Source organism: Chanos chanos, chromosome 4, assembly GCF_902362185.1.
Source record: "Chanos chanos chromosome 4, fChaCha1.1, whole genome shotgun sequence".
NCBI lineage: Eukaryota > Metazoa > Chordata > Actinopteri > Gonorynchiformes > Chanidae > Chanos > Chanos chanos.
In genome coordinates, this window is record NC_044498.1 from 21,612,734 (window position 1) to 21,638,437 (window position 25,704).

The window sequence follows — 25,704 nt, forward strand, 5'->3', positions numbered from 1 at the left end:
CGCTCTCTCTCTCGTTCCCTCTCGCTCTCTTTCTATTGGACATATCTATCGCTCTCAGTGTTCACTGACTGACTAGCGGGTTGACCTACCCAAACAACACTAGTAGAAGGCTGTGAATCCTCCTTTAACCTACACATGCGTCGCGTCGACTGATTTCCTTTGCTAACCTATCTGAGGGCAAAATATGGGCTTAAATTTGGCTTTAGTCGGTGAAATACATGGGTAATACCTCAAAATTACAGTATTTGACAGAACGTAGTTGTATTGCGCGTTATTACCTCAGGTGTTCTCGGACTAAATGTAACAAGAATACAATGGTCTGAACTGGCTTTTTGAGACACTCCTCAATACACTTGATTCGGAGACTTGTGAGGAACCTAAGTGCTTACTAGGAATTCACGTTTCAGAGTGCCCTTAACTGCTGAATAGGAGTTGCACCATTTTGTAGACCAATAACTTTTGTGTCCCCGTGAATGACTGCATCCTATCATATGCGCCACGAGAGATGAATTTAGAGCCGATGATCATATCGACATCATCACACCCCACGCCACTGTACTGGAGAACTTTAGTTAACAACTCTGGACACCAAGCCGCACGCACCTTACCGTAGCGCAGTGGATCTCCAACTTCACTGACTACAAGCAGGGACCTTGTGCGCGGATGTCTCCTCAAGCGGTTCCATGCCACCAGTTTTTCTGATACATGGACAAGAATGTGGCCGAGGTCATTTTTGGAAAAGCCGAGAAAAAATCGACAAGGTTCAGCAAGGAAGACTGGATTAAGTTTTTAAAAATAAACGTATTGTATGCGCCTTACAGTTGTCACCGCGTCAGGTGGACTGTGAAGAGACGAGGAAGGAATGTTTATCCAAAATATAGCGTCGCACAGCTTTGGGATTTTGCCTTTTGTTTTTAACCACTGCAGTCTATCACTTGTTCTCCTGTTATTTCAGGTAGGCTTTTTATTGTTATGTGTTTTAGCAGACAGAATGCCGTTACTTATACGACTCTATCCGAAGACACTTTTGACTTCGCTAGCTTCAGTTGTAGTAGTGGTACAGCACGCGCATGAGGACCGACACTTTTCTTATTTTAGCAGCTGCAGCTCATTTCAAGTGTCTTAGCATGTCTGTCTGCGTTTTTTCTGCGAATTGTCTAATGTGGGATAGTGACTGCAAAAGATTACACGTCCAAAGGTTACTGAAGGTCAGACTTTTATTTTGTTCATCCACATCGTTCTTATTAACTGAGTGTATGATGGTCACACTTCATATTCAGAAGTGTGACATGTGTCGGACATGTGTCTACTGAAAAGCTGAAGTGTGTGATTGTGAATCAGTATTATCAGAGTTTAACAAGGATGCAGAAAATGATTACCTGGCAGTCTGTAATCGATGGTCCACAGTATAAGGGGCTTAACCTATGCAAAAGTAACTGTTCGCCTTAAAATTGTCTATCAGTCAGACTTATCTTTCAGTCCTTTAGTCAAGTTGTCAATGAACATAAGTTTACCCATTGCAGCCAAGCAGTATTTATACTGGATTAAGACTGAGGTGAGAAATAAAAGTGGACCAACACTTTAGGTTTACTATAATTAGCATAACAGTAGCCCTAGTAGTAGGTATAGCAATAGTTGCAGTGCTAGTGTTAAGTACTTTGGAGATATGGACTGTGGGATCTCCACGGTTCCTCTCTGCCGCTCGTGGATAGGTGGAGTCACAGTTCACCCTGCAGTACTCCTCAGTGGAGCTCCAGGGTTCCCTGTGTGGGGGTTTGTTCTCTCACTGGGGAGATTTCAGCCTCTACGTGCTCTCATTCTCCTCTTTAGTGGCAGGCAGAGCCTCATTATAGTTACAGTCCATAGCTAGTAAGAAGGAGTTCCTGCAGGGATCAGGTGCAAGGGAGAGGTTAGATGTCTCTGTTGCTAACAAAACAGAGACTGAAGCACGGCCAGTCTGGGCTGTATAAACCTCAGTGTGTATGGGGGCTTTTTGAGGAGACCTGAGAAAATACTTCCGATTCATGTTTTACTGTCACACACAAAATACCACACCCCTTCTGCTTCTGCTTCTGCTAAAGCTTAAACCAATATTCGGTGATCAGGGATTGACTTCTAACACAGTGAAAAATGCAGAATAGATGTGTATGGTGCTACTGTCTTTATGACACCATTTTGGGTTCTTCCTCTGTTTTTTAGCTGGTGCAGGGAGAATTCCAGAGGTCATGCTCACAGACTCTTCCCAAAACAGTGGATGGGAGCTGCCAGCTGCCTTGTCAATGCAGACCATATCCACCCTTACCGCCCCCACCCCCGCCTCCACCTCCCCCAAGACTACTGATCCCATCTGGTAAGTGTCTTTCTTTCACCCTAGCCTCTAATGCACTTCTTTCCACATGTTTTCAGTTGATAGTGGATGATTGTGTGAATTTGTCATTGAAATATTTTTAGCTTCAAAGCCAGTTCAAATCATGACAACTGATGTAGATATTGCTTGAGATGTATCAATACGTGGGCAGTATGGTTTCAAACTCACTTGAGTTTTTCAATGCACTTATATTAGCATATTTTTACTTAGGTTGTGAAACACCCCAAACTGTCCAGTTTGAAGTTGAATTTACAGGCAAGTATCTTAATAGTCGTAGGTTGATATATGCTGAGTGTACAGTGAATCTGCTTGCTCATTTGTGTTGTTTCATTGTGTGGTGTGTTTGTTCTTAATAGAGGTTCTGATCCACTTTTATTAAGTGATCAGAACGTAACACCATTCATCAGCTTGGCTCTGGGCTGCAGATCACTTGGGGTGGTCACACACACACACACACACACACACACACACACACACACACACACACACACACACATACACACAAAGGAGAATTTTTGTTGTGTTCTTTGATATTCATTTAAATAAGTTGGCCTAGCAATAGAATTTAGGAAAGCATTAAAAGTTAATTATTTTGGGAGCTGAGAGCATTTTCATTCCCCCTTATCCGAAATAATGGACAGGGCCATAAAATAGACTGCTGTTTCCATTGACACCCAGCTCAATCCACTCCATTACAGGAAGTGTATATTTTGAATGTGTCATCAGGGCCTGCAGTCAGGGCTTAGGAGTTGAGGAATGTTCAATCAATAGAGCCCAAGCATGGGGTGGAAGATGGACGATGCCATCAATCTGTCCTAATGTGTTTTGAGATCCTTCATTTTAAACCTTCACTTTAAATTGAGCAATGGATCACAGAGACAAAAACAAGTGATTGTGTGACAGAGGAGAGTTTGTATTAATAGCTTATATTCATTGTGCCAGCACTGGCATGCTGCTCTCTCTCTCTCTCTCTCTCTCTCTCTCTCTCTCCTTCTCTCTCTGTCTCTCTCTCTCTCTCCCTCTTTCTCCTTCTCTTTCTCTCTGTCTCTCTCTCTCTCTCTCTCTCTCCTATTTGCTTACTCACTTTTTCTCTCATCTTCTCTCTCTTTTTCTCTTTCTCTGACCAACCCCCTTTAAATATAACTGTTTGGGGACTGGCTAACACTGAGACCTATCCAAACAACATGAGAGACAAAAAATAACTTGGTGGTTAATTTCCTTAGGATTTAAATCTGAGGCGTTTGATAAGCAGTTGGTAGTAGGTGGCAGCAGGCTTTGGCTTCAGGGTTAAAATGGTCTTAGAATGGTCTTACAAAGTTATTAATAATATTCATGAGAGTACTGTGGTTAATGAGAACTCCCACACCTGTTCTTATTGAGAGCGTGTGATAAAAGGTTTATGCACTGTGGGGGGAAAAGGACTTCAAAAAGAGAAGACTCTTATCACAGAGAAGAGGACACTTAGTCTGAACTTTTGTTAAGTCGTCACTGCCAACCTAAAAAATAGGCTTAAATGAAGTTTGAATTTGGTTACTCTGTGTTTAAAGTCTCAGAAAAGATTTAAAACACAGCTGAGTGAGTATAAGGAAATGTGTCTTGTCATGTGTGTAGATACTCTATAGATCCATAGATGCTTCAAAGAGATTACTTCATCTTGACTTATCACACAACATGCTGATGTGGTCAAGGTTTCCTAAAACACAGCAATGGTACCCAGATATAGTGTTCAGCAGCAAGAGAAGAGGGTATGTTGCCATCAGAGAGCACACACATACACACACATATATATATATATTTTTTTTGGCCTGTGGACTCATGCAAACAGACCAATGACACTGATTTAACCCTGAATGTCACCAAAGCACTCTTAGTAATTTATCACTAGATCCATTTGGGTGTATTTTTAGCAGAAGGCTGTGGACGTAGATGGGAGGAAGTAGATTAGGCAAAATTACTCTCCGGCTCTCGGAGAAGAAACACGTTTCTCTAAGTCCAAAAAAGGACATATATGGCAGGCTGCACAAATGGATAAGTCAGCCACCTCCACAGAAAGGGTTTCTTAGCAAATGTGTGTGGACCAGGAGTTGGGGATAAAGGACCTCATTCAAGCTGAACGATGTTATATAAGAATGGCCTGACTTGGCTCGCGCAGTGGGTCTTGTTTTGAGTTGTTATTGTAACCTGCTGGACAGTAGGAGTAGCAATAATAACCATCTACAAATGCAGAAGATGTTTAACACTGGAATGCTTTATTAGTTCAAGATTTACCTAGACTTAAAGAAGTGATCTTAGATGATAATTTTTTTTTTTTTTTTTTTTAACTCTCTGCTTGCATAATGATCTGACGTTTATTTATTCATTGCCAAATATAAAAGTAATTTAAATGTATCATCATCAGTCATGTCATATTTATTTCTCATTCATTTTTACAGAATCCTCTTACCTGAGTCGTTTGTGTCTTTGATAAATGATGAAATATGAAATGTGTGTTTGAAAAACAGGACAACACACAGAGCTTTGATTTGACAAGTGTTCCTCTCTGCTTGTCAGGCTTCTCCCTGGGGGCCTGTCGGCTCCACTCCCCCTCCTGTCTGTCAAAGTTATGGAGGAGAAAAACGCAAAGCTACTGCTGCACTATTCAGGGAGATGTTCTGTATGTGTGTGTGTGTGTGTGTGCGTGTGCATGTGCGTGTGTGCCTCTTTATGTAAATTTTAAAAATGCTGGCATTAGTTAAACATTTCTGTTAGAAATTGGATTACTTGTTTTCAAAGTTAAATATGTCTACACACACACACGCACACACACACACAATAATACTCTAAAACACATGACATTTTTCCCTCACTATCTTTTAATCATTTTGCCATAAAATAAGTCCGTGATACTGCTGCAGGTGATGCTTGATCTCAAAATAAATTTGAGATATGCATGAGCATTTGTATTTTGGATCTTATCTCTCTATCAGCTGTAACCGTTTGCTGAAATTTTTCGATCCATTATGCCTTTGAATTATTCATACATGTGTATAAAGGACATTGGTACCTCACCTGCGGTAAAGTGGAAAATTGCTAAGTCAGAAGTGGAAAATTGTCTCGCATTAGAGAAGATAACATAACACGGCAGTTTGGTGCTGTAGCATGTTATATAATATTGTAAGTGACCGTGTATATTTGTGGTTTAGGTTTGCAGAATGTAAGCCTAGCCCACACCATTCAGTGATGTCCATATGCTAGCGAGAATGCAACTCTTCTACAGCTACACTTTAGTGGCCTAATGATTTGGATTTTGTGTGGATTTGTTATATATATATATATATATATATATATGTGTGTGTGTGTGTGTATATATATATATATATATATATATATATATATATATATATATACATACACACGCACATATATACATACACACACACACACACACACATATATATATATATTTGCACAGTTTTAGAGTAATTTGGTACGTAGCGATAACAGGTATTGAAAGGTCTTAAAACGATTATATCACATAACCAAACATGGGTTTTACAGGTTTTCACATATACTGTGTTATGGCATTGGAAAAACAATGGAGTCATTCGTCAGTATAAAATTGTTTCACGTGACATTTGACCGACATATGTAGCAACTATGACTTGTATCCTCTGTGACACCTTTTCACAGCAGATGTACACAGCTTTGATTTTTCTGACTGCCTACGTTTACCTTTGAAAATGGCCCCTATCTTATAATTGCCTTTAGATTAACCATGCATTTAAAATGACTTGCACACACCCGAATAACAGTCAGTATGTTGAATAAGAACTGTGGTCGCATCAGCCAAAAATCTTTGCTCTCTGATGCCTCTGTAAAGACCAGCAATAGATTCCACAAAATTTGAAGACCTGTAGACTTTTCATATTTGTTGATCACGTAGTCACGACTGCTTATAAAAGTTCTCCTTCACTGCCCTTGATATATATTTGTATATGCTTTTGTTATGGTAGCAACTCCCAGGCTTTGCCTGTATTGACCCATCTAACCATGGTGTTTATACTAGAAGTTAAAGGGTCACAGTACTCTAAATGCTGTTTTTCATGAAAAATCAACATGGACTGATATTTAAGTCTCTGAGGCAAAAATCAAATGACCCTCAGCGGTCAAATGTTTCAGTTATACTAGTCATATGTGTAATTAAACTTGTCCTATTTATAGCTATTGTCATGACCTTAGACACACTTGAACGTTACTGACAGTATGTTGAGGAAGGGCATCATCACTCTCTTCTTTTTACTGAGGATTTTTTTTCTACTACAATATTAAAAAAAGAAACAATCATATGGATAAATGACAACATTGAAGTTATCAGGAAGGGAAATGACAGTCACAGGCTCATAACATGCACACCACCCTCAGTGTAGCAATAATGTCTTTGCTGAATGTGAGTTGTTGGTTTAAATTTTGCATTTAGGCTGGATCTAGTAAAGGCCTTTGACATGGTTAAGCTCATCGTATCTAATCAGTGACTTTCCTTTGTCAACTAAATCCAGAAGCTCCCTTCAGCACTATTGCTGCTCATTGTTGAGTCTTGGCATTGAAGCATATTATCTAGCAGCCATCTTGCAGGTGTGTCAAACGAAATCATGTAAATTTCTACAGTTTACCACAGATGGAGGAGATGAATTAACTTTGTGACGTGTTTTGAGAATGGTTGGTTACAGATTAGTTCATTTGAGGTTGCTTTTAGAAGCAAGTGAGGCGTGAACATTAGTGCAAAAATTTCTTTAATTTTTCCTCACTTTTGGAATCAGCTTCCTGATGTTCTTTAGGGTACTTAATTTAATTGCCGAGAAGCATGTGCATTGTCAAATTATATACATTGAAAACAACAATTTATGCAATTTATGGAAAGTTAGACTGTAGACATCAGTCCTAAATATCTGATCTTAAATAGTACAGACTCCTAACCTGCAGTCCAGCTTCTTCCGTTTTAACTATACTGTGCCTCCCCCATGGAGCTGTGTCCTCTTTTTGTGCCCATTCATTGTTACTGTTTACATGTTTATCTTACTTTCATCTGAGGAAAAAAAGAGTTGGAATTTCCTCACTGTAATCCGTTCCCATGTGTTCAGGAACTTATGTAATATCTGTTATTATGGTTTCATATTTACTGAACCAATGTATATCTTTCAGTGGTGCAGTGGAAAGGACTCCGTTAGAGATTTGAAATGGCACAGCTCATTTACTTGCCAGTATCACTAAGGAATAAGAGGCTCCGCTTCTTCACAAGCCAGTGATGTGCTTCATTAAGAGTTATCCTGCTTTTTCTGCCATACTATAGATGTATATGTATATGTACTTCTACGTCCAGATCTCGTTGTCTGCCAAAAAAGAGTTTGCTGAATCCTCGTGCTGTTCTTGCTTCTCACACACACACACACACACACACACACATAATGTATAATAAAGGTAATCTGCTGACAGGGCAAACATCGATTGCTGAGCTCCAGCCTTAGTAACCTGAGAGGACATTAATAATTGGGAAACACTAGCAACAGATTGGCAGCTACTGGCTGAGAGCTGTGCAGTTGCACCAGGAAATCAGCTAGGTTAAGCTGAGAGAGCAAAAAATCCCAAAACCTCTCAGCAGAGGACTGGCTTGTGTTGAGTCCATATACCAGTCATAGTATACATAGCCTACTACATTGACTACTTTGCAACAAAGATTGATTTCTTGCCACGTAGGTACTCCCAGAATGGTCTGGTTTTCTCTAATGAGGAAACTACTCTCAAATTGTCCAAAAAAAAGTTACTAATAAAAGGCGTCAAAAGCTGACTCAATAAAAAGTTACTGTTAATATTTAAGTATCCAGGATGAAACCAGGAAGGAAACATTGGTAAGAGCAAATCAGGACAGTTTTGTACTTGTTTGATTTTATACCTACTGACTATTTTACTTAATTAAGCCCTCATCGCTCTCTTAACAAGAATTATAATGGCCATATGGAATACCAGAAAACACACAACACTCACCTCTCTCTCTCTCCATACACACACACACACACACACACACACACGCACACACACACACACACGCACACAGAGAAATGTTATATGCCTTTCCTGTCATCCATGTCGAACCTGAAAATAAAGATGTTTACGGCATGTTAGAAAAAATGTATTGCATCTAGGACTTTAGAAGAGACTTATTTGAAAAATCTGCCGATGCGTTTCTGAAGGACAATGTTATGTTCATAAACAACAAAGACGCACATGATCAGAAACGCACGAATTCTTCCCCAGCTTTTGGCTGTAAACACAGTACTGGAAAAACAACATGCATTGAGCCCAGAGGACTGTTTGAAGTGCCCTTGGTAGGGTGTTTGTTTACACATGAGAGAGAGACAGAACAGAGAAAGTGCTGTACTAGCTGTGGTGAATTGAGGGCATTTGCACGTTAGAGGAGAGACAGGATGCATTGTTGTAGATTGCTCTTGTGCTTTTCGGGTCATGATGTGGAGTTTGCGACATGTGATCACATCGACACAGAACCGTGTATTTCAAAACATGGTGCGGTGAACTATTTCATGGCTAACAGTCTCCCAAGAGCCAAAAGTAGTCCAACAGTTCTGTTTTTCCACTTTTGATTTGCTGCTTTGTTGTCCAAAACCATGATGCTAGAATTTATCATTAACACTTTTGAGTTAATGCCCTTGGCCTGTGCTGTTGAGTGAAGAGGGACATGGTATTTAACAAGAAGGAAAGGTCATGCAGAATTACAGTTCAATAACCATCCTCCTGCCTGCTATGTCTTTCCTCTCCACAGCAGTGTACTTGAGTTTGGTCAGGGTCAGATTCTGGCTGATACATATAATGGGGTGTTCACTGGCAACACAGCCCTGACACAGTACAGCCGCTGATCCTGTCTCAGAGGCACTGGTATGGATACTGAACTGTTGGCTAAAATCTGAACAGTTTCAGAGGTGAGTACCACATGGAACTGTGGGTATACTTGTTATGGGCTTCTGTGCAACTCACCCGCTCTGCCTGGCTTTGGTCAGGTATTTGGTGGAGAAGCTACAGAAGAGAAATTAGGGCTGAAATATCTGTAATTCCCAGTTTAGGCTCTGACTTTTTTATGGTCTCCTCTTTCTTCTCATGGAGGTCCAGCAAGCCCCAGTTAACCTTGCAGCACAGATAACATGCCTCTGCAAAACCAGTGGGTGTCATCAGGATTGGAAGCCATTACTGTAGAACTCCACCAGGGGCTAATGGATATTTTGATGACTCCCTGTTGCCTTATTTGCTGAAACTCCACCTCAGTGGCCTGGCAACAAGTTTTAGAGACTCAGTAGAGGGAGGACTGAAAGGAGTGTGTGTCTCAATTGGAAACCATAGAGGAGGAGAAAAGGGGAGTAGAAAAATATCCTGAGGCGCATTTGGGTGTTAGGAATATCTGGTGTCTCTGGCGTGGAGAAAGGTTGTCTCTGGTTTCCGCTTGGCTGCCTCACTGCGGCCTCCCTGTTATGTGCTTGCATCATTTGAGGCTCAATTCATTTCTTCAAATTGATGTGGTACACCACTGGCCAAGTTTCCAACCAAGACAAAGTTGTTGTAGTTGACAACCATATCCATCACAGTAAAGATGACCTACAAGATGGCAAAAAAATGTACAGTCCATGAAACTGTAACAAGGCTGGAATAGGTTTACCTGGAATGAACAGAACTGAGCCCAACACTGAGCATACTGCTGGGCATGCCGGTCTACTTCTAAATGAAACTGTACTACACATGTCACATGTTACCACCTTTATCTCTCAGATGCATTCATTGAAAGTCCAGCTTGAAAGAAGAAGATGAACGTTGTTTGCAGGCTTCTGTGGCAATGACAAGTGATTCCCTGGGACGTTTGCTGTACAGAAGGTCATGAAACCTCTGACTCAGTGAAAAGGACATATTGACTCACCAGATCCATAATGTGTGCTTGTTCATCATCCACCTCCCTGGGCATCCTCTTGAGGACCTGATTGAAGCCCTCCTTTGCCTCATTAGTTTGAAGATGGTATGTAGAGGTTTACAGGTTGTTTGTTATGCACAAATACTCAGTAGATAGCAAATTTCAGCTCAGATGTTTGAGATGAATGGAGTACCAGTTTAGCTGGTCAAAAGGAACTTCCAGGCCACTGCTTCTGGACATGGCTTTTGTGGAGAGGGACAACTGCATAGATTGTGGAACAGTCAAAAAGACTTTCAAGACCAGAGCCAGTGGTGGGAAAGCTTCATTTTTTGCCTGGCCAGACGTTGGGCAGTCTTACCCCATACAATTGGAGCCAGAAGGTCTTACAGTAACAATACGATCAGTGACAGTCTACATCCCTCATTTGCCTTTGAGTGTCACTTGCGTGACAGGCGTGTGATGCACTTGCTCATAAACATGTCAAGGGAGGGAACCACTGGGATGTTTTTTGGGCTTCACACAAGTGAAGGTGCTGTCTGAGTCCTGAAGGGAATCCACTTTTTAAGAACCAGGACAGTCAGGGAATGCTTGTTTATGAGTGATAAATGGATTGGCTATATACCATTGTGCTTTCCCACTAGTCCATGTGTGTCCTTGGTTATTCAAAAGATTGGTGCTGAAATGTAATTATTAGCTGCGGTCATGTTTAATGGCCACTCACCATATTATAACTTTGTGTGGAGTGATGTTTTTTTGGGTGTGTGTATGCCTCTCCTAAACATTAATGCATAAATTAAAAAAAAAAAAACCACACTAAAATAACTATATTGTAAATTGGTTGCCGAGGTTTGGCAATTATGGTCATTTTTCTGGCATCTAGTTTTATATATGAACAAAATAAGAAAGATGAAGTAAAAGACTGGCAGCCACTCTTAATGTAAGAGTTTTTGTAGTGATATTCTCTGTGCCAGGTCTGTGTTATCATCAGTCCTCTATCATCAGCCCCACTGCATGCATACCACTATATTAATAATCAACTTGACTGATCAGTACTGAAGGTCTTGAATATGTTTGGTCATTTCTGGATCTTGGCTAACATTGTACCAGAGTTCTTGTGTATTTTCAGTTTAACATTCCCTGAAGTTTGAGAGTTAAATCAGAGCTTTGTACTAGCTTTCTTAAAGTCTACTTGCATTTAAATTCTCTTTTAACAGTATCAGTCAGTCTTCAAGTCCCGGGTCAAGAATACATGAATATGTATGTTGACTTAAATGAGAGGTTAATGTAATACATTTTACAGAATTTGACTCAAAAATTTAGGTCTGTATGTAAATGAAAATAATTTCATGCACGTCTATATTACCCATATTCATTTGCCCTTTGGATAAACAGAGATAATTTTTATGATGCCAAGGGCATATTAGTGTTCATCCACAGATAACTATCCCCAGTATTCAGGGATGTAATGGAATCATTCTTTGGGAGGTGTTGCATTTCATCAGGGGGGTCTTTCTTTCATTTAGAGGTTTTTAATTAATCAAGAGGATCTTAATTTCATAAAGTGTGATGTGCTCCCTGGTAAGATTTACTCTGTGTTAATTGAAAGCCCAATCTCCGTGGCATATGATGTCTGCTCATCCCTAAATAGAGAAACCCTCTGACTTTTTTCAAGGACTATGCTGAAGTTTGTCCTTCAATATTCCATTTCCCACTCTCAGTGTGAAGCAGAGATATGCGCCTCTCTTTTCCTATTTCAGTAGATGAAGTCACATACAGCAGGGAGTGGAGAGTTCACCTCTGTGCTTCTGTACTTTGTAAATCTTGTAACAGAGACTCAAATAAATTGCCTGTGATATGAGCTCTATGTCTTTTGGTGAGCCTATACCTTTAATTAAAGAAGACTTTAGAAGGTCTCCCAGAGACCCCATATTGCAACGTCCATCCATCAGCCTCAACACCTGACCAAATTCAACATACAACCACAGCTTTTATTTGCTGTGTTTTACACTTTGCTTTTAGTGGAATTCCACTTTCTCCCAAGTATGTGGAGTTGCCCAATGATATGGTTGCTGTTTTTTATTCTCCTCAGTATGACTAAGAGTTGCAGGCTGGGGGAGGAGGTCGCTATGCCGCGGGCACAGCACTGACCTTTGCTCTGCCACGCATTGTTGAGAGTGTGGATGAACTACCCACGGGATGGGAGCCTACGTCTCTTCCATCGTGCCTTTCCACCCTCCCTCAGTCATTTGGGATCCTCATTGGCAACCTGCTGAAGAGCCCTCCTTTACCTTTGTTTGAAAATTTCACTCGAGCTAGACAAAGAGTGTTGTTCTCAGGGTAGTCCAAAGGATTTTCTGTTAGGAGCTGAGGGGCGTATTCAAAAAATTTGAGCTCCTTCAACCATCCATAGCAGTGATTTGCTGATGTCAACTCTGTCAGTCTAGTGATCCACTGTATAGTGTGCATTTGTGGAGCAAGGTTCTGAGGCCTGGCTTCAATGGCAGGTCACCAAGCCCCAGGGCACTGTCACTCTTACTCACTACCATGGCAACAGTATAGATTCACTTTGTGTCACATCTGCACTAACACGGCCATGAGAACGATTCTCCTTCTGTGATGTACTTTAGTTATCATTTAGCATGTTGTCTCCTGTGAAACTATGAAATTGATGAAAAATAATACGGATTGTAATTTCTATGAGATTAATCCCAGTACTGGTCATCAAATACAAAACAACCATAGATTTTACAATGAGTGAAAAGGAAGGCTAAAGCACAAGCATAACCCATCAGCTGAATATCCTTATGGAGAAATCCCGAACTCTAAATGTAATTAAGAAGGTTGGAATTACATTAAGATTCCTCTGCCTTTGTGTCTTGTATGGTCAGCCTTGCATAATGTTAGTCATTTAGCGACCTTGGCTCAGAACAAGGCATTTGTTTTGATATCCTGTGGTCTATCAGTCCTCTAATTTTGAAATCAGTTTTGTCCAAGCAATCCAGAGCCTTATAACTCCATTAACCTCCAGTGCAGGTATAAAAATAGTCTAATCTAATAGTCCTGGCTCTCTCCCTTTGCCATCATGGCAGTACCATCTGATCCTTGCTGCTTCTTAAATAAAGAGAAAAGACTACACTCCCCCTACGAACACACAGTGAGATGTTTACAAAAGAGGGCAAAGAACTTGCTGTCATTAGTATGTGAATGTGAGGAAATGAAAACTCTGAAGTACACAGGTCCTGTACACAAGCTTTCCTATGTCTCTTTGGGCGAGCTCACATTGAGTATGAACCATGTTAATGGGAAAGGATCACCTTTCCTATGTTTCGTAGCTTCACAATGTATCCATTGAGTTATTTCATTCACAGGGTGAAAGCTGTTGCAATTTCACAGAAGTGTCCCAAATATACTTTATTATAAAGCAAATATGACTTAATCAACTAAATTTGTTGGACAGAAGCAGAAAATGGTGGAACTGAGCAGTTTTTAGCCTGTAGAAAGCTGTGGTACATGGTAAGGTTGGATTACATCAGTGTTGTTTACAAAATGATCACATTTATTCATTGTAGAACCTTTTAGCTACTATGACAACTGGATATGAAATAGAGACTAAAGCTAAAATCTCTCCTGAAATGTCTGTCAAAATATTAGGGAAGGCACACTTGGAGAGTTAGCAAAACCTTTTTCTGAAAATAAAATGTATATTGTCTTTCATTATTTTAAACACGGTTAAGGAGCTGCTTTGAGAAACATTATCCAGGTGGCTATGCACGTCAGTGTCATTGTCCAGACAGAGATACAGCAATAAAAGCCACACTTGTAAATACTTTCAGCTTCATGCGTCTGATGTGTTTTCTCAGGCTGTACTTCTGTTACATAGCTAGTAAATTTAGCTTGTGCAGAGACAACAGCGGAGAAAGTTACAATGCTAAATAGATGGTTTCATTTTTAAAGACATCAGATTTAAAGTATGATTTATGAGCTGGACATTAGGTTGATGATGCTATCAAAATGAGATGTAATTAAGTATGACAAGCTACTCTGTTTAAGTATGGACAGGTAAAAAAAAACATTTCTCTTTTCATTTCTATAAATGCATGATATCCACAAGCAAATCTGGAGTTTATTAGGTAGAAACATCTACATCTGTGATTGATTATTAAAGTTTTCTCCCTCTCTCTCTCTCTCTCTCTCTCTCTCTCTCTCTCTCTCTCTCTCCATATATATATATACACACACACACGCACACACACACACACACACACACACACACACACACACATATATATATATATATATATATATATTGCAGATGCCTCCACAGAAGTGCTCATTTTAAAGCTGACATTAGAAATCTGACAACCTATTTGCATCCATGCATGTTACAGTCATTTGTGTGTGTGCTTTTGTGTGTGCTCACGAGAAAACCACTGACAAGAGCAATGTGTGTAATCCTAGTTTTCCCCTTCTTCTACCCCCCCCCCTCCACCCCCTCACCTCAAACATGTAGCATGTCTCTTTCCCAGAGATGTACAATGGCCCAATTACAGAGTTCACTCCAGCCAGACGCTGCGTGGTCCCTCGGGCCATCTTTTGGGGCCGCCATATTTTTTGGTGTGGGTAGAGCATGCATGGAAGCATCTGGCTGTGAGGAGTCTTCTGAGGACAGGCTATGGAGGGGCTGAGTCTCACAGACCACAGCCAAAGAAACAATTGCCTCATTACACAAGATAATTCACTTCACTCCTTGCTCAGGGTCATTGTCAAAAGGAAAACATATGTGCAAGTCACTCCATATTAATATATGGATGCCAACACCATATTCAAGAAGACAGTTACTGTGCGTGGCAATTTGCTCTTTCCTGGGCTCGTAAGTACTGCCTAGTGCAGACAAGAAATGAAATGGAGAGTGACGGCAGAGTTCAGCTGACAAATAGTCATCTCTCTGCTTGTTCCACTCTTTCCCTTTATCTCTCTCTCTCTCTCTCTCTCTCTCCCTCTATTCGTAGTTCTCCACATTAACAGATGTAAAATCTGGCTTTCCTTTGTATTAAGGTCGTGGTACTCAGGAATGGAATGAATTTTTTGAAAAATTCAGTGTGCGTGCGCGCGCATGTGTGTGTGTGTGTGTGTGTGTGTGTGTGTGTGTGTGTGTGTGTGTGTATGTGTGTGTATGAGTGTATGTGTGTGTGTGTGTAGGTGAGAGAGAGAGAGAGAGAGAGAGAGAGAGAAAGACAGAGAAAAACATAGAGCCATCTGGTGATTGTCACGGTGCAGATGCAGATAAAATGGAAGATGAGCAGGTTCAGCCCAGTTAAGGTGGTGCGGTGAGTACTGAGGAGAGATGTCAGGCTGTGGACCTGTTTATAAATGACATTCATACACAGTTTCTTTCCCCTTGAAATGAATCTCCCTCTCTATTAGTGGGATCTCTCTTTTTCCCTTTATTAGTCCATTTGACCTTCTCCATCTGTCTGTAGTAAGCTTTAATAAGCTTTGTCAAGGACTTCAACACACACTTTACAATTCACTCACAAAAAAGAAACTGTGACCTGGAGTTCATGGAAAAGTTCCGCTTTCCACAACAAAGTCCAAGGATGTAAGATAAACATCTTAGAGCCCTTTAATCAAAGTTTGGTTTTAAAGCTGGAGTAATCACAAATCATAGCCTCAGTCTGTGTACTTTCCTCATCTTTGATAGTGAAAGGTGAGTGCAGGTCTTGTATCTCTGAATGAGAGAATATAGATCTGAGTTATTCTACTGTGAAGATACTGTACTATAGAGTTAACTGGAAATATCACTCTTCTGGACAGATGATTTTTGATTTGGATGCGAGACGACATTTAAAAAACATTCTCATTCTCTATTCATCGTGGCTTGAGGTTGTTGTGTCCATGCTTTACATATTTAACCCATTCTACATAAAATAACATGACATTACAACAAACTAGAGCATATATCTTCTCACCACTCTATTTATATCTCCTGTTTTGTGTTTCAGCCTTGTTTGCTCTGTTTTTCATTTCTCTTTTACTCCTTCCAGTGAGCCCCACCAGTGTACCCACTCAGAAGCCTTGGATGGAAGATATTGAGATTTTAGTGTTGGGATCTGTGAGCTGTGCGTCAGTGGTCTTCTTAGTCCTACTAGTCATCATCTGTTACAAGGCGATAAAAAGGTAAGCCTTCTTCTCTTAGGTTTTCTCACTGACATTTTAAAGACCAATTATAGAGGACCGTAGTGTATAGGACAGCGGTCTGTAAGCTCTGAAAAATTTCAGGTTCACATTCTTCGAAAGGCAACCATCCTTCAGAATATTACACTGTTAAATATGTTACTTTTACATACCAGTCTGTAATAATAAGCTTATAAACATATCAAATTCAGCATGGAGAACCATCAAAATAAAGTGCATACCTATTGAAAAAATTAAGACTTTATTTATAGGAGAAGGCCACAGTATGGAGGAAACTTTTTCATTTGATTGGTAAAGCTAATCTGGTTAAGTCAATGATGTTTATTCAAGCTCAGGTATTAATTTTGGATCATACTGGACTTTGTTTTACCACATGTTGTTGCTACTACCCTCTGTGGTAAAACGTGGTAAAAGAGAAAGGAGCCGCAGTGCTTAAGGTGTCAGGTCAAAGCTGCTTTTGAGTTCTGGTAGCAGTGACAACCTGTCGGGCGAGCAGCAGAGAGGCCTGTCAAATCAAGAGCACATGGGGAAATGGTCTTTGACAGCCCAGATCACTTGCACAAGAGACTAAAGTGCACTGAGACTTTTTTGGGGGGGTGAAGTTCCCCCTTAATGTACAGTAACCTGAACTCTCACAACACCTCAGTGCAGCTTACTTGCCAGTCATTAAGTTTCTATCCACAAAACGAGGGAATGCTTGTGAGCCTCAGTTAGCTACCCATTCACAGTTAACTCAGTACACATTTAACCTGTCAAATGACTTTGGTAAAGTGTACCCTCTTTGGATAAAAATATGCACTGAATGATGCTGATAATAGCAAATGGATGTCTGTCTTGCAACATCTGTTAGGATTCAGCATAACATATTTTGGACAGAAATTGTCAGTGCACAACTCAGTATTAAATGGTCACTCGATGGCCTGAATGATACTCAGTTTTCAAATGCAAAGGTCATAAGAAGGTTGATGATCCTCCTCAAACAGGCACATTTTGTACACTCACATCAGCAGTACATTTTTAATGGAAACAAACACCTCATGTACAAAATAATCATAGTAATAATCAAAATAATCTTTCTTTCTTGTATTTCTGCCAGGTGCCAAAAACCTGGAAGATGCCTTACCAGGAAATCATAACAGTGACAATTTTAGCAGTTTTGTTGAAGTAGTGCAAATCTATTGACTTCTACTAAAGTTATTAAGAATTTGTTTCAAATCATGTTAATGCTTTTTAAGTCTTCATTTCACTTGAGGTGGAGTTGATAAAAGTCTGTAGAAGTCAAAAAGTTTAAATGAAATTGTCCCAGAGCTCTAATAAATGATATTCTGTGTCCTATATGAAATGACTACTAAGTGACTAATGAAACGACTGCTACCTTCCTCACTCAGTCAGGACTGTGGAATCTCTTGCCATCTTCCGCAGGAAACTGAAAACCCACCATTTCAGAACCCACCTGTCCCCCACTGCCTAACCTCCCTTTCTGTTTCACACACACAAAAAAATTGTACTAACCTTGTCCCTATGTCACAGGTTCTTGTTTATTTATTTATCATTTATTGTCACAGAATTCCAGGAGCGTGATACTGAGGGTAATTAATCTACATGTGATCTTTGCTTATGGGGTAATGTGATCTGATTGATGCACTTATTTTAAGTTGCTTTGGTTAAAACTCGTGTTATACGTGTAGAGAGATCATGCAGAAGTACTACGCAGGACAAAGAGCCATGCAATGATGAAGTAACTGAGAAGCTTGAAGATTCTTACTGTCTGCTGGTTTACAATATTTAACCTTTTAGATTATTTACTGTTCTCTAAATAATGGAAGTTATTGCTATTAGCTACAGTGTATTTTGGACAGATCTGGTGTATGTGGTATTGTCAACCATTTTAGACAAATTAAACTGAGACTGTCCAGTGATGTTTCGCTAATGTGAACCGAGGTTTAAATGTACGTGTCACACCAAAAAAAAAGATTGTTTATTCATAGCATCTGTGGGAACCACCCCCCCCCCCCCCCCCCCCCCCCCCACGGATTCTTAAATAGGAAGTTGTTATTATTTCTACATTTGGATTCATTTAATTTAGCCATAGTGAATTAATTTGGAATGTGCTGTTTCTCCCTCTGCCCGTGAATTTTGTTGGAAATAAATAGACCCCCTATGGGAACCTCAGCTGGCAGCTATTTCCTCACTAATTAGCCTGGCCAATCTGAGGCGAGAAGCGTGTTTAATGCCCCCCTTTATATGCATGCAAAATCATCATTTAGCTATAGCCAATGATATATGCATCTGAAAACCAGGCCACTTAGAACAGACATTAAGGCATCTCATTGAATATGTTGATCGTTACACCATTCAATGCTTTATTGCCTCCGCACATTAAAGCAACCTGGTGTGGGTTGCTTTTCCTAATGAGTTTAATGGAATTAAAGGCAGTGGAGAGGAAAGACAAAGCTGTTTTTGTAATACGGCCGCTCAGCAGAAAGGAGAGGCGAAGAGCAGAGTCGGTTTAGAGAGTGCAGCGCTTTGTGATCTTTGCTGTCACAGAGATTTGGATTCTGTTTGTGCTTAAGGAATTCTCTGCCATCACTCCGGTTGTACTGCTGTCTTCAGCATTGTGTTTTGTTTTTTTCTAAACGTAACTTGTTACAAAGCTTCAATTTTCCCCCTCTTTCACTCCACTCTGAGCATGTAGTTACGGTACTGTTAGATGCTGTCATTACAGGTTACAGTCATCTCTGTGGACTAGAGTAACTTTTTGGGGATGAGGTCAAGCTAGAACCATTTCAAATGCAGATCATGTTTCACTCATTGTTTGCATAACTGTAGTGTATGAGACAGTGATGAGATTGGTGGTAATAAATGCAATGCTACTTTTTGTTAAACAGTATTGTTGAGTGATGATGTATTGCTGTTTACCACAATTGTATATTACCTAGCACATTAACGTGAATTACCATGAAGAGGTGAAGCCACATCCCAAAAGAGAGAAAGTACATTTCCCACATCATGAATAGAAATGGAGAGCTGTAATGAGAGACTAAGGAGTGTAATGGTCTGGTTAGTGTCTGCGCACAGAGGTGTTTCTCTGTAACCAAGCATACTGTAATTGGATGCTTCCCTGGTATTTCTTTTGTCAATAACAATGCACGAAAGGGTTTGTGAGAAGGAAAGGCTTGGTTTATTTATAGCACTGCAGCACCCCGGCACTGGGCTTTCCCTATTCAAATAAGACAGGTCATTGCCATGGACTCAGAGAGAGAGAGAGAGAGAGAGAGAGAGAGAGACTGTAGGCATCAGAGGGTGGGGTGAGGTGGGGGTTTCTGATAGACATTGTCTCCCGTTCAACACAGGGAGGTTTGATTGCTGTTTTTGCATTTTATTAAGTGCTAGCTTTATACTGCAAGTCATTTATCATAAAGCACTGGAGATAGGCGTTGGAGGAGGCAGTTCTTGCCTTGGGCAACATGAATGACTGATACAGAGGATGTTCAACATTGAAATATTAATGATAATTTTAAAAAAATATATAATTTCAGTTGGTCAGTATAAAAAAAAGAAAATTCTTCTTTGCATATTAGATTTCCACCATGTATTTAGTCTCACCTTCACACTAACTAGTCAATTTATTCAATCTGTTTGTCTGGTTTATCTTCTATGGTTGACATTAATAGGCTATTCATGCATTATACTTCATGCAGCACATAATGTTATCCGCACAATGCAAACTGATCAGACTATGACATTTTATGTGACTAAATAAGAACATTATCAGAATAATAGTGGTGCTAGTGTGAAAGAGTAGCATTCTACAAATTTAATAACAGAGAATATATTCTCTTATAGGGTTGAAGGTATTGGGACTAAAGGAATTTTATTAATGTGTGATGTGGTCCCAGTTCAGTGACATTTCAGATTGCAAGCTTTATGGGGATGGGTGTTTGGACACTGCCTTGCACCCAGTTTTCCTCAATAATGTTTGAAGCAATGAGATGGGGAAAAAAATACTTTGCCAAAAATTGTTTTAGTGGAACATTTAACATAAAACCTTTTTATTTTAAGGTTTATGTTTTTTAAATTTTTGTAAATGTTTACAGAGTAAACGAAAACATCCTTAACTCGTACAAACACAAACAGGACATTTCACAGGACATTTACAGCAGTGAAAAATGGCCTCAGTTACTCCCATGTGCAGCCTTTGTCATGAATGTACGTTTTCTCTGTAGACCTCTGTTTTAATGCTGGATATACAATGCCAAGCAGGTCTGAGGATGGGAAAGTAGATCATTCCGACAGGGCGGTTGGGTCCATGAATTCTGATGCTGTGTTCTAACGTAAAAGAGTGGCTTGATACTGACTACAGTGTTATTAAGATTGTTCTGTGTTTTGCATTCTCCTTCAATCTCAGCACATGCCTTAAATTTAGCAGAGACAGTTTCAGCACACTGGTCTCGATGGGACTGTACACACTTTGGTTTCCAAAGAGCCTTTTTATGAAATATTCATGTTAACCTGTGATGTATTGTGTAGCCACCTGCCGTGTGTACTATTCAGCATGTATTATTGAAGGTCCAGACCATGGCTGGGATGTGAGGAAGCCTCCAAGGCTGCGGTTTGTTTTTAGGTCTGACGGGGTATTTTTGGCCTCTTCTCAATGAAGAGGTTTCTCTGCACGGAGGAGTGTGATAACCCAGCATGCGTAGAGGAGGTAACCTGGCGTGCTCTTTGAATGGTTTATAGATAGTTCGTTGTTTGTGTAGAACAGACAGAAAACAAAATCAACAAAATTCTAGAGGTGGGTGACAATACAGCTCAAATCTCAGTTCTTAAACTGATTTTAGGAGAATAAAATCCATCGCTGCTATACGCATAAACGTTGCGATGTCAACTTTTTGGGCCTTGGCAGCACATTGGAAGGGATATAACTATTCAAACAAAAGAAAGGTTTAAAGGAATATAAAGGGAATGTGACTGTATAGTTAAACCATGAGATCGTTTTTTTCCTAGGAGGTGAACATAAGGGTTCCTGAATATCTCATAAATCCAGCTAACTTAAAAAAAAATGTTCCCAACTTTTTCTGTGACTTTGCTGAACTTTTCATTTTTATGAATTATTCTAGTATAACAGCTACACTTTTTAGTTCTAGTTTAGTTCTTACAATTTGCTCATTAATAGAGATAAAGGTCTTGCTGTGGTTTGCGGTCTGTGAATCTATTTCAGAATCTCTAAATATTGTTGCTGCTTTCAGTGCACATAATTGCCTATAAGAAAATAAGACTTCCACAGAACCTTGTCTGTCATTTGCTTAAGATTCTTTTTAAATGGGACAATAATCACGACTGAACAGGTATGGGCCACTACCATTTGAACTGTGACATCATTGTGGGGGGATGTGTGAATCCCACATGAATAATTAACACAGAGAGGAGCTGGCTTACACAGAGGTTACGCAGGCCAGCTCAGAGTCTGGCTCACAATGGGTAAACCGGACACCATCTCTGCAGTTTTAATTTTGTTTTTATGCCCATGATGTAATCATGAATTAGTTCTACATTAATCATACAATGTGTTATAAGGGATTAATCCTTAAATTTATGCCAAGCAGTGCACGGCGCACGTGTTTTCCTTTACTTATGTTTACATTTAGATTGTTTATATAATAAACTTTTCAGAGAATTAGAAGTTATCACACTACTTTACGCACCAGTTTTGCATTATTAAAAGCATTGTTATATTTATAGTGCTACTAAAGAGACCGCCCTATTTGCCATTGGACTGTAAAACTGGGGCCACAAAAAACTCTTCATAGATTTGTTACATTACAGTACATAGCTGTGTAGTTTTAAGTGCAGTTAATTAAACAAGAGCACAAAACATAACTTTCCAGCAGAGAGGCATTAATCCTTGCTGATTTAGGCATTCAAGAAAGGAGACTGAAACACTTGAGTTGCTTTAGCATCAGTCAAGACCAACAAAATCAATGATTTCCCTCTCTCTGCAGATTACAAGTACTTGTACATGATTTATAAATGCTTACACAAAATGAAAAGTGTATTTGTAAACAGGGTTTGTTTTACAAACATTGTCCACCACGTTTTATCATGTTCTTCATCAGCTTTTTGTCTGTGAGATATTTTGTCCGTCTTTCCCTGGAGAATGTGTGCGTTAACCCCAGAGGAAAGGTCAAGCAGCTGGCCCTGGCGGCAGATAAATGGTTTCAATGGAGCCCTGTTGGAGATCTAATTAGAAGATCAGTGTTTATGGCCTTACTCAGGTGTTGCTTTAGATTATACTAGGAAAAGCCAACAGCAAACGTAACTAAAGTCGCTAAAGTACTTTGTAATTTTTGAGTCCTGTCTGATATATTACATAAACTTAACAGTGTACAGAGAGGGCATTGAGCTCGCAGGATATCTCCACGCGAAGCACAAAGTTGCCGTGAAACACATCCTCTGTAAAAATAGAGGCAGGGGAGATTAATATAACTTTTTAAGTGTTTTTGCCTCAAATAGCAGGGGAGAGAATGTTTTTAAAGGAAAGCCCAGTAGCCCTGGGGGCTCTCACAGCATGTGATGACAGATGGTCACAGTGGAGGATGCGGATAGTCCCGTCAGCCCTTCTCATGGGAGAAAGATTGTTTTCATCACGACAGATGGAAACAACTAGCCCTAAATATTTTCTTAATGTGTATGAGGACCTCAGGGTTTAATCTCCCGACGTCATTTTGTCAAGAGTATCTGTATGCCTGATACACAGCACCATTGAAGATGGCCCTTTAATCTTTCTTATTGACCTTTACAGTTCATTTTTTTGACTTTTGTTTTTGATCATCCAACCGTAAATTTGATCTTCAAAGAGTGCTTTTTCAATCCATGCTCACCAGCTATTTTATGGGAAACACCTATCTTGGAGGTACACCTTGTTGGTTTGTAGTCAGAGACGTTGGGCCATCTGTTGCCAGAGCACAATTGCTGATAACCTTCCTTTAGCCCTTTAAGAAGGGTCAGTTTCTGGCCACAGTATCGTTGTTGGCTGGACATTTTTGGTGGGAGGAGCACTCTCAACAGAGCAGTGACATTTTGGAAATACCCCAAGCTGTGCCTGATACACTCATACTAGCGTGACACTCCCTACCATGCCGCTACCATGTCAGTGTCACCGCTGTGATGAGAATGGTCTGCCACCCAAATAATATCCATTCAACAGCAACTACAGTGCTCAAAAACTGGCCTTTGATGAAGGGATAGAGGATGGCTGTTAAACTGTCCATGCCAGCAGATGGGTTACAGTCTGTAATTGTAACTCTGTAAAGTGTACCTGTTAGATATGAATTTCTCATAAAGTGGCCCATGAATGTAGTCAAAGGTAGGTGTTTCTGATAGGGTGGACAGTGAATGTGTACATTGGCTGAGTGTGTGTAGTCTTGGGACAACCAAGAACATTTCTGAATATCTGACCTCCAAGAAGAAGCAACAGGACACATAGTCTTTTTAAAGGACAGATGATGTCATGTCCCTCTTGTTCTATTTCATAGATCTTGGAAATCATGGGGAAAACTGAATAAATCTTCCAGTTGAGGAAATTTTCTTACTATATGTTACTTGTGCCAGTGCTTGTCTCAGTGCTCTTTTTTTCATGAGTTCTGAAGATTACCCAAGAAACAGAATTTTACTAGACCTGAGAAGCAGTGTTCCATCTGTTTTTTCTAGTATTAATGTAGCACCCTGCTAGCTTTGTACATTGGACTATGATGGATGTAATTCCATTGACCTAAGTGCTAGGTTAATATTTTAAGACTTCAGGTGTCTAAACAGTGGTGGAGAATATATATAGATACAGATACCATAAATTCTCAAATAGTGGCCGGGGCCTTTATTTACCTCAACTGAAGAAAGAACCAGGTCTTTGTCTGAGACAGGCTATTATTAGAGACAGGTCATTATATATGATTTGTCCTTTTTTAGTGTATTTTAGTAATGCACTGATACTACTCATTGGTGCTCATATAGGGCCAATACAGCATGGTAAACACTCGTAGGCTATTTGGTATCGTCATCATAATTTAATGCTTCCAATTACGAGTACACTGACATATAATGATGTAGCCTGTAATCTTGCCGCGAAAGTGTAAGTTTTGCAATCAAACTTGGAATCATGTCAGCTATTTGGAATTTCTTCAAACTTTTTTGTAACACAACCATTTCAAGTGGAGGCACAAATACTAAGGACTACAATACAAGCAATTTCATAAAACATTTAAAGAATCGTCATCCTAGAGTACTGGAGAAGCAATGCAGACCAATTCCCTCCTCTGGCTTCCACAGCGCGGAAATTTCTATTAGCGCCATGCACTAGTGTTGAGAATGAACGACTCTTCAGCGCAGCTTCTCAGACTGTTAATGAGAGAAGAAACCGGCTTATGTGTGAGAGAGCAGAAATGCTTCTCTTTATTAAGAAAAGCCTTCCCCTTACGTTTACATTTACTCAGCCAAGCTAGATAAGGTAAGCTATGTTTGTTGTCTGTTAGCAGTTTGTTGTCAGTTGTCAGACTGTTTGTAGCTGGCTACTGGCTTTGTAGAGAAGGCATTTAAACATTTCAACATTTCGAATAATAAACATTTTCTTTGAGTAACTATAATACTTCTTTCATGAATTTACCACCTGATCCTTTCTGTAATTAATTTTTTTGTAAATTTTTTTTTGTTTATTTATTTATTTATTTTACCCGATATTTGGAACCGGCCTTTATTTGCCCAAACAGGCAGCACCCCCGGGTATAATTTGAGACCCGGCCACTATTTGGGAATTTACGGTAGATACAGATATAGATATAGATACAGATGAAAGATGCTGTGAATAGCTAAGTGTCAGTCAGTTTCACCAACAAACAGTACCTCACTCAACAAATTAAATTTTTAAAGCAAGCCAGCATGAATAATCCAAGCTAGCTAATTTTAGAGGTCAACTGGTCAAAAAACCCACCAGATGTTGTAATCTGAAATTTTTTCATGTTTCAGGAAACCACTAAGGAAAGAGGAGAATGGAACAAGTCGAGGGGAGTATGCCATGAGCTCTCGCAGCAAGCAACAGGTTGTTGAGACCAACAACACTGGGGTATAAAGTCTAATCAAGAGCAAGGCACAGAATCATGGCCATTTTCCCTCAACACCACCTCCTTGGCCTCACACGGCTTGGGAA

At 39.9% G+C, this 25,704-nt stretch overlaps 1 protein-coding gene across 1 annotated transcript; it reads left to right on the top strand.

Annotated features, from left to right (window-relative positions):
* Positions 1–803: 803 nt before the first annotated feature.
* On the top strand, positions 804–25,704 carry prima1 (proline rich membrane anchor 1). The gene is made up of 4 exons (XM_030772857.1): positions 804–955; positions 2,200–2,350; positions 16,355–16,487; positions 25,524–25,704. The coding sequence occupies exons 1-4, from the start codon at positions 863–865 to the stop codon at positions 25,624–25,626; spliced, it is 480 nt and encodes a 159-aa protein (XP_030628717.1). The 5' UTR covers positions 804–862; the 3' UTR covers positions 25,627–25,704.